This window comes from Plodia interpunctella, chromosome 11 (genome assembly GCF_027563975.2).
Source record: "Plodia interpunctella isolate USDA-ARS_2022_Savannah chromosome 11, ilPloInte3.2, whole genome shotgun sequence".
NCBI classification, from domain to species: Eukaryota; Metazoa; Arthropoda; class Insecta; order Lepidoptera; family Pyralidae; genus Plodia; species Plodia interpunctella.
Genome location: NC_071304.1, coordinates 5,362,987 through 5,372,262, shown reverse-complemented (window position 1 = coordinate 5,372,262; position 9,276 = coordinate 5,362,987). Strand labels below are relative to the sequence as shown.

The 9,276-nt window shown below is 34.9% G+C and overlaps 2 protein-coding genes across 2 annotated transcripts; both read right to left on the bottom strand.

The window, feature by feature from the left end:
* Positions 1–252: 252 nt before the first annotated feature.
* Positions 253–6,167, bottom strand: Dgkepsilon (Diacyl glycerol kinase epsilon). The gene is made up of 12 exons (XM_053751634.1): positions 5,845–6,167; positions 5,433–5,595; positions 5,156–5,274; positions 4,718–4,841; positions 4,407–4,480; positions 4,125–4,259; positions 3,543–3,682; positions 3,208–3,379; positions 2,421–2,595; positions 1,897–1,952; positions 1,716–1,805; positions 253–1,267 (listed from the first exon to the last, which is right to left on the bottom strand). The coding sequence occupies exons 1-12, from the start codon at positions 6,037–6,039 to the stop codon at positions 1,139–1,141; spliced, it is 1,572 nt and encodes a 523-aa protein (XP_053607609.1). The 5' UTR covers positions 6,040–6,167; the 3' UTR covers positions 253–1,138.
* Positions 6,168–6,982: 815 nt separating this feature from the next.
* LOC128673653 (26S proteasome non-ATPase regulatory subunit 10-like) lies at positions 6,983–8,835 on the bottom strand. Its single transcript, XM_053751648.2, has 4 exons — positions 8,693–8,835; positions 7,825–8,070; positions 7,545–7,714; positions 6,983–7,174 (listed from the first exon to the last, which is right to left on the bottom strand). The coding sequence occupies exons 1-4, from the start codon at positions 8,792–8,794 to the stop codon at positions 7,024–7,026; spliced, it is 669 nt and encodes a 222-aa protein (XP_053607623.1). The 5' UTR covers positions 8,795–8,835; the 3' UTR covers positions 6,983–7,023.
* Between the last annotated feature and the right edge of the window lie 441 nt (positions 8,836–9,276).

Below are 9,276 nucleotides of genomic sequence, written 5' to 3'. Positions count from 1 at the left end.
TTTTGTTTATTTTTCTGTATAAATATAGGTATCACTTTCTAATTAAAAAACGACTAGCCTTACAAATATCACTTTTAGTTTTTATTCCCAGATCCCGCGTATGCACATATTTACAAAAAAAAAATATTTGTCAAATTCTGCTAAGTTCTTGGTGTATTTACAAGTAACCTGTACATGATTACATAATATATTAAACGATAAACCGATAATTTATGCAACGCCGGGACGGGCCGCTAGTTAAAAACAAAAAAGAATCATCAAACCTTAATAATTTATTAACCACTTCTGTGCAATCAGCATCATGAGTTTAATTTGTGACAATACATTATTCACTAGTACAAATTGAAAAAACACGCCCAGTTGTGCCCAGTACAGCATGGTAACTGGTTTCGTCACTGCTTTGATATTACATTCAATCTATCGGTGTATGCTAAGGTATATGTTACGACTAAGTTTTAAAGTCTAGTTTAGCCGTATTCTAAATTAGACTTAAGTTTAGCCGGAACCTAGGTGCATCCGGTCAGATGGTTATATACCTAGATGTAGCCTGCTTATATTTCTTCACCTAGGTGTAAAAATCTGTCTGGAACACGTGTCTGGCACGTATGTATGGTCCGGAATGACAACGGCTAAATCTAGGTCTACCCCATAATAAGTAGTCTACACCTAAGTTTAAGCAACTTAGACCGGCTGCATCTAGCCGCACTGAGAGGTTGCAGCGAAAGGGCGCGCCCACGGCCGAGGCCTTTAAAAAAACTCATTTTAAAAATGAATACAAAATAAAAAATATATCTAGGCCATATAGCCGGTTCTCACGCCGCCTAAAATCACTAAGTAAATTACATTTGAGGGGCGTATGATTTCAACTAATTTCTACCGTTGCTTTACTTAGTACTCAGTAAAGCAATGGAGAAGAGGCTCGGTGTGGACATATAATGAGAGCCATGCCCCATTGCTCAGTCATGCTCCGTTACGTCAACGCAGTACGTTGCAGCTCCGACGCGCTCCGTTATTTTCTATAGATTTTGACACTGACATACATTGCCGTACGTCGAAACTTCATACAATTTCTACGGCGGACGTCAAAATGACGGGGCGCGACTAAGCCGTATGGCTCTTAGAGAGCTAGATTCGCGGTTCAATCAGTATCAGCGGGGGCCGCCCTGAGCATGAGGCTTTGCCCGGCGTGCTCCATGAAGATGGTGGCGGGGCCCTGCATCCAGGGCTCACCGTCCACCTGCATCGCGCACGAACCTTCCAGATCAATCTGGAAATAGCCAGTTACGATCAGTTTTAGTAATTACGTAAATTAGGGTACTATTACACACATTATCTGATTACATTATTAGGAATGTTTTTTAACTCCGAAATTGTAGCGCCATACGTTCCATACGTATTTTTTTGTTTTTTTAAACAGAAATAAATGTCTGATTAGATGAATACTGTCTGAATGGTTGAAAGTTACCCATTCGATGCTGTTGCTGATGTTCAATGGTGATGTTTTTTTGGTTTAAGCACATAAACGCGATAATTTAAAGACAGTTTTTATAGATTTTTATTAATCATGTGATTTACTTTTTTTGATTGCAGAAAAGTAACGTAATTCCGTCATGCATGCAAGTTTTATTTTATTTGTTATTTTAATAAACCAAAATAAAATTACTAGCGTGGAAAACCAAATGAAGAATAATTAATGAGTGAATGAAAATACCTACCCTTAATCTAGATGCCTGAGTAAACCGATATGGTTCGGCTAAACCACACTGCAGCCGAGCTATATGGAACGACGAAGAGATTCCTACTACCTGTAAACAATAGTATACATTCCTGTAAAAACCCCCACACATAACTAATTTTCGTACTTATTATTTCATACTTATTAATTATTTTTTTTACCTCAATTTTTCCGTCGTTCATACTCTGTTCCGGTACTTCTCCTTCATTACCCATTCCTGCAAAATATGTAAAAAATCTGAAGAGACCATTTTATGAAGTTAATCCCTCAATCCCGCTGGATTTCAAAAAGAATAGGCTATTTGCTAATGCTAAGGAATTTAAAATACATTTATAATCCAGATAGAAATCTGACGCAAAATGTGCATTTAGCAAAATGAACACTTGACGCAGAATGAGAACTTCGCAAAAATATTGTTAAATATATGATCTTTCAAATACGAGTAGTTATTTAAAAACTATCTATTCCAAATTGTAATAAAATTCGAAATAAAAAATGTTAGTATAATAGGTTGCCTATCGCCTAATATTATTAATGCGAAATATTTTTATATCACAATTTCACAGCATAACTGCTCGGCGGATTGATAAATCATATATAGATTTCAAATATCTAATTTGGAATAGATAGTTTTATAAAGCTAATTTTGTTGATTTATATAATGAAACATAATATCAGGACTGACGCCAGAGGTCGACGCCGGCGCCCCAGGAGGGGATGTTGAGCGCAACGAGCGCCTGCAGCGGCGGCAGCGCTAGCGCGTCGCGCGCTCCGTCCGCGCGCACGCGCACGCGCCGCTCCAGCGCGCCGCACGCGCCCGCGTCAAACGCGCGCGTCGCACCCAGCAACGCGTACGCCATCTAGCGACATAGACGTACGGCCTCAACCACTACAAGCCTGGCTTAGCGAAAAAAATCAATTTTTAAATCGATATAGACATAATATAATAATTATTTGCATACCTCGTTAGAAGGTAATGTGACGGGACTGTAATTAATTATAATATCTATATTACATTGAAACAAATAAATGGTTTGAATAGCGAGGACGCAATGGGCTTTCAAAATCAAAGCATTCAGAAAAATACCTTCACGCGCACTATTTAACGAAATTTTAAATTATATACTAGCTTTTACCCGCGGCATCGCTCACGTAAATTTCCTATAGGTACGATTAGGTGTTTTTCTGGGATGTAAGGTACCCTAGATGTATTTCTCTATACTTCAAACTACATGTACGCAACATTTCAAGAAGATTTGTTGAGTAGATAAAGTGTGAATAGATAATAAACAAACTTACGTTCGCATTTATAATACTAGTTAGGATTAGGATTTCACAAACAGCTACAAACTACAATCATTAGAAACGGGAACGCACGGAAGGATATTTTTCACGTTTCAGCCGTGTCCAGAATAAACTAGATGTCAATTTATCAAGTCATCAATATATAATCAAGCAAGTTATTCGCTCACATAATTAAGTGTCCTGTTAGCGTATCGGTAGAGGAACTGTGTGCGCGCATGATGGAAGTCAAGCGCCACTTGCGCGTCGACGCCGATGCTCGCGTAGTTGTATGCGTACACCACGCGGTCCGCGCGCAGGCGCCCCAGCCGCCGCCGCTTCGGCTTTATTGTTATCTTCCATCTGGTTAGTTGTTATTTTATTACCATTTAACGAATTCTTCAACTCAAAACTCATTGAGAAACTCATTCATTAATTCATCCATGTCCCTGGCGTTAAATGGCTATTGATGATCAACGATTTAAAAAATTGCCTCTCATGTAGCACAGCACATTACAGCACACACCTGTCAAGCGGCTGGTCCTGCGCCCGCCTGAGCGAGGCGATGATGGCGTGCGCGTCGAGGTGCGAGGCGCACGTGGCGCCCCAGCCCAGCACGCGTGAGAGGTCATTGCCCGTGCCCAGCGGCAGGATGCCCACCGCCGCCTCAACACAAACCAAACATATAAATAAATATATTGTTTTATGTAGCTATCAGGTCTCACTGCCACTGCAAAACAAAAGCTTTTAGAATTAATGAATAAAAATAAATTCAGCACAGACTTTTGATACACTTTATATTTTTTTATTAGCCCATTAATGACAAAGGCCTTCCCTTCATTTTTCCACAAACCGACGGCAGCCTGTACCATCCCAGCGAGAAACCATCGAAATCGTCCCGCTACGACGAAATTCAACCAGATCCATAAAAAGAAGTCCTGTCGCGTCTGTCTGCCTGTATGAACGCAATAGACTCAAAAACTACTGGACGGATTTTTGTACGGTTTTCACCAATAGATTAAATAGTGAGATTAGCTATATGATTTATTATATAGGGTTTTACCGGAGCGAAGCCGGGACCGGACGCTAATATAATAAATAAACTCACTTTAACATGCGAGGCCATGAGCAAAGTGTTGAGTATCCAAGCAACGGTGCCGTCCCCGCCCGCGACCAGCACTCGACACCGCGCCGGCAGCCATCGCAGTACGCTCTCGGGCGCCGTCGAACTGATGTCCACTACCTTTCAGAGTACAACAATAATGGATGTATGGCTGTAGGTCTTAAAAAAAAAAATTAAACTTTTACATTTATAAAACTCAAATCATTTGTATCTGTCTTCTTCTTGTTTTTAACAACTACTATTATTATTTATTTTCGTGGGTCATACCTGCATAGGATTAAGGAGTCCTTTGAAAATGGAAAGAACTTCGTCACCTCTATTGCCTCCCGATTTTCTGTTTGCTAGGATAATTTAAATTAAAGATATTAGTATATGATATTGCCAATATTTTACAAGCATATATGTCATTTCTGTATGTTTAAAATAACATCTATTCTCCATGGTCTAATCTCAGTCAGCGAAATCAGTATTGTTAGTGAAAGACTATATTTTACATCTTTAGTAATAAATATAGTCTTTCATGTGACCAAATGAATTATCAACATTAATTATCTAATATATTTACAAAAGATACATACCAAAAATTATAAATGGCTCCCAATTTTTATCTTGCAAAGGTTTAATGCTGCTGATCTCCCCCTTCTCCACTTGGACACAAGGAGGAGGGATTATTATATTTTTGTACTTCTGAAAATCACATTCCTGTAAACAACATTTCAACAAAGAATTAGATTATATAAAATCTGTTTCAATTTATGTAAGTACTTATTTTCATTACAGTGAAGTCATCACAAATAATTACAGTTAGTTTTATGAGTCCAGGATTCACATAAAATTTACATCAAAACTGGTCAAATTTAACTGTAAGTCACACTACTGCTCAAATAGCAAGACTTGTTGAAAACATCTTGGGAAACTTATAAAAATAGCTGAAATATGAATTATTAATACAAATAGACTTATGGGTAAAAAATACTTATTTAGTTATGATAAAGTAATTATATCAAATATATTACCTCTCTTTCATTCAGAGAATTCTCAGGGCAGAGTTTTGTTCTCTGGCACCAACTACAAAAAAACTTTTTGATACAATCCTCTATGTTGTCAATACTGTCATCACCCCGTGGTATTCCAACTATATAAGAAAAAACTTATATTAAACACAATACTAAAGAAATATAATTATATCTGTGCCATTCCTGTTCACAGTCTTAGTGTACTGAATACATAAAACAAACTATAGCATTATTTTAGTTACAAATTAGATCATCTGAAAATAATATAAATTCTTACCATTTACCCAATGATGAAAGAAGGGTCTATCACTGGGCCATGTTATAGGTTTACATTTGATTTTCTTTCCTATAGTAACATGACACCGTTTGCATGCACTCAGTGCACAACATTCACAAAATAATCCCACCAGTGGAAGCATGAGTTTTCCACAAACTGTACACTAAAATGTAATGACGCATTTTAGAAAAATTAAGCATTGGTAACAAATAATTTGTTTCCTTTCATTTGAAAATAAATATTTTAAGTTGTTGAATAAACGTTTCCTAAACTTAAAATTATTAGAGCAACTATTATTATTATTAAAGTAAGTAGCGACATTTCATTTATCAAACAAACACAAATGCAGCACTAGCACCCTGTCGCCACAGCCTAACTAAAAAAATAATAAATTATTTCAATATTTACTTACATAAATATTATATGGCAAAGATTTATTGCATTCAATGCTCCTCCAACTATGTCCTCTAATTCGTAATTTCGTCTGTATATAATTGATATCTCCCAAAACAGAATGAAATATACGATAAACTAAATAACTAAGAAATAAGCCACCAATTAAGAAATAATAATAAATTCCATCATACAGTTTAAAAAAAGATTCCATATCAAATGAAATAACGTATCCAAATTTTATTTGGATTTATACAATTAAAGATAAAAGAAAATTGCAAATTATTCAACCATTCCATTTGAACACAAGAGAATATAATTTTGTTTGTTTACATATGTCAAAACGGCAAAATAGTTGTTGTGAGAGCGAGCAAGCAAGTAAGCAGCGCAGCAATCCCAATGAGCAATTCACAGATAAGTGAACATTACAATGCGAAATCACATAGAAGATGATCCACATGCGAGTAAAGCTGCCAGAGGATCAAACTAATGAAACTATTAGGATGTCGAGCTAGCGTAGTCAAATGAGATATATTCCATACAACTTACCAGCCTATTACAAATGGGCATATAGGGCCTTGTAAAACTGCCAAAAACAAGGACAAGAAAATGCACTCCATTATTTTTTGTCCCTGTCTAGCAGAAGTTTTGACGTCTTACGAATTTTCGATATGTCCGCTCCAGCCTGACGAGTTTTTCCCCCCGCGCGCAGGGCCCTTTCTAATCAATGTAATGTTTTTATATCTGTGTCTAAATCTATGTTTTTTACCTAAAGATCTTTAAACTTCAAAAAAATAAGCTGCAGCTTTATCGGAAAGTCTACCGAAAGTCTGTCCACAGAGTACTTTCTATTTATAATGAAAATGCTGTCTTTTTCCCATATCAGGCGAACTTGACGCAATGACGTGCTACGTGTTTTAAGTTTCCCCCCCACATAAATATTTTTGTATGCCTTTAGCCCGTGTTAAACTCTCATTTTTCTTGTATGATTGAAACAATAATGTTAATGTAATCATCCCAACTTTTTTATGAATATAAAAAAGTTATAATATACTTCAAGCTAAAGTGTGTTCTGTCTCTTTCTGTAAATGGGAAATATTACTTAGTTCTAAGGTGACAAAACATATATTTAATTTTTTTGTAATAAAAAACCATGATATTATATAACCAATAATAATATAATAATGAAATTTTAATTTCAAAACAATAACTCAGTCAAAATTTTCCTTAGTTTTACAGAACAAAGGTCAAGTGGTGTTTTGCCTTCTTTGTTTTTATTATCCACTTTAGAACCAGACCGAACTAACATGCTTGCTGTAGCTTCTCTGTCTTCTTCACAAGCTAAATGCCTGAAAACCCAAAAAAGATTAGACAAAACATTTTACACCTTAAGTAGAAGATGACATTTCAGTAGTATTGTTTTTACATACTTGAGTAAATGTGAAGTGCACTACAATGTCCAAAATTGAGACTATATATTCTGCCAGTTTAAGGCAGATAAGAAATAATTTTGTTTTTATCTTAAAGGACCAGCCCAGCTTCACTCAGATAAAAACAAAATAAATTATGGTGTATAATTTATTTTCTTATTTATTTTTAGGAATCACACTATCTACTGGTGAAAATCTATGCAAATGTTTAGAATTTATTGTGAACAGAAAGACAGATGCAACAGAGGAGGTATAATATCTATGTAAGCTATTATAAATAATTACGTACAATGCTGTTGAACCTGTGGAATCACATAAGTCAACCTTTACATCTGATCTTGACAAAATCAATTCCACAATATTGTTTCTCCCTTGAGTTGCAGCTCTGTGTAATGGTGTAGCTCCAAGTACATCACTTTCATTGATATTGGCTCCGGTTTCAAGCAATAATTTTGTCACCTGTAATACATTTTACACATTATAACAAACTAATATAACTTTCATACAAAATATATAAAAAAATCTCACAGAATAAATTTGTAAATTTGTCATTTTCACATTCATATTACCTCTAAATGACCTTTGGAGCAGGCATAATGTAGTGATGATTGACCACGATTAGTCTTATGGTTGACATTGGCTCCCTTACCAATCAATAATCTAACCACTTCATATCTTCCTGCTGATGAAGCCAATATTAGTGGAGTAGCACTTGTATCATCTACAGCATCCACATTACTTCCACAATTAATTAAATAGTCAACTAAATTTTCATTGCCTCCTAAGGCAGCCCAATGAAGTAGGAGACGACCATTCTGGAATTTTTTTTTATAGTACTTAGTTAAAAAATTTTGATTAAACAAAAAAAGAAGAAAATATTTATAAACTTAATGTTTACAAATGTTTAATTTTAGATAATAGCTAAATTGTTTGGCATGTACAAAATGTAATAATGAAATATAAAAGTAATTAAAGTTAATGCAATTGTATTTACTGGCAACTAGGTAAGTACCTAATGAAATTTTTACTTATTACAAACATTTCAGGGATGCTTTTTAGGTCACCTTACATCAGGAGGAAAAATTTGAAACTTTATTTACATTATACTGTGTAAAGCTTGAATTGTTAGGCACTAACAGCCCTAAAAGCTAGTACTGATACTGAAAATAAAGTTATGTATTGATTTCAAACTATATTACAATAATATAAATAACTCTGCCATTCATATAGATATCAACAGAACCAGAGGAAACTAATTTAAAATACTTTTGTCGCCTATGTTTGAACGGAGGTCATTACGCATGTAGTATTGTTGCATGCATACCAAATTTCATCAAAATTCGTCCAGCGGTTTAGCCGTGAAAGCGAACCAACAGACTATCACATTATAATATTAGTATGGATTATTAAATAATAATGATGACTGTTAGATCTTACCGAATCCGGTGTTTTGGCTAAAGATGCATTTTGATCAATTTTAACCTTAACTTGGTTAAAATCTCCTTTGTATGCAGTTTCATATACTGATCCAATAGACATTGTAGAATTGTTTTCAGTTTTAATATCTACCTATTTTAAACTACAAAACTGTAAGTAGGTACCTATTTATTTTTTCAATGGAAACAAATTCTACAGTGAGTTGACATATTTACAAACCCCCAAACAAACTTTACTACTTTCGAAGATTTTGACAGAAATAGGGCTGTAAACTATCGGACGCTCGCGAGCGTCCGACAGTTCATCGATCTCGTAAATTGTTTATATATGCATGTTAGGGACCAATACTGTTGAGTTTCTTTCGTCGTTTATTCTCAATAGTGGTCATTCCGAAATATAGTTAATATAGTAGTTTGTAGCTCTGAGTATTATTACAATATATTGTATAATTTACTAATAATATTTAATAGTACAATCAAATAAAGGAAGTAACTATTGAATATGTAATTTTCATTTCCTATTTTTTTAACTTTAATTTATATTTATTTTATTTTATTATATTATTTAAATATCCTAAGTACGTA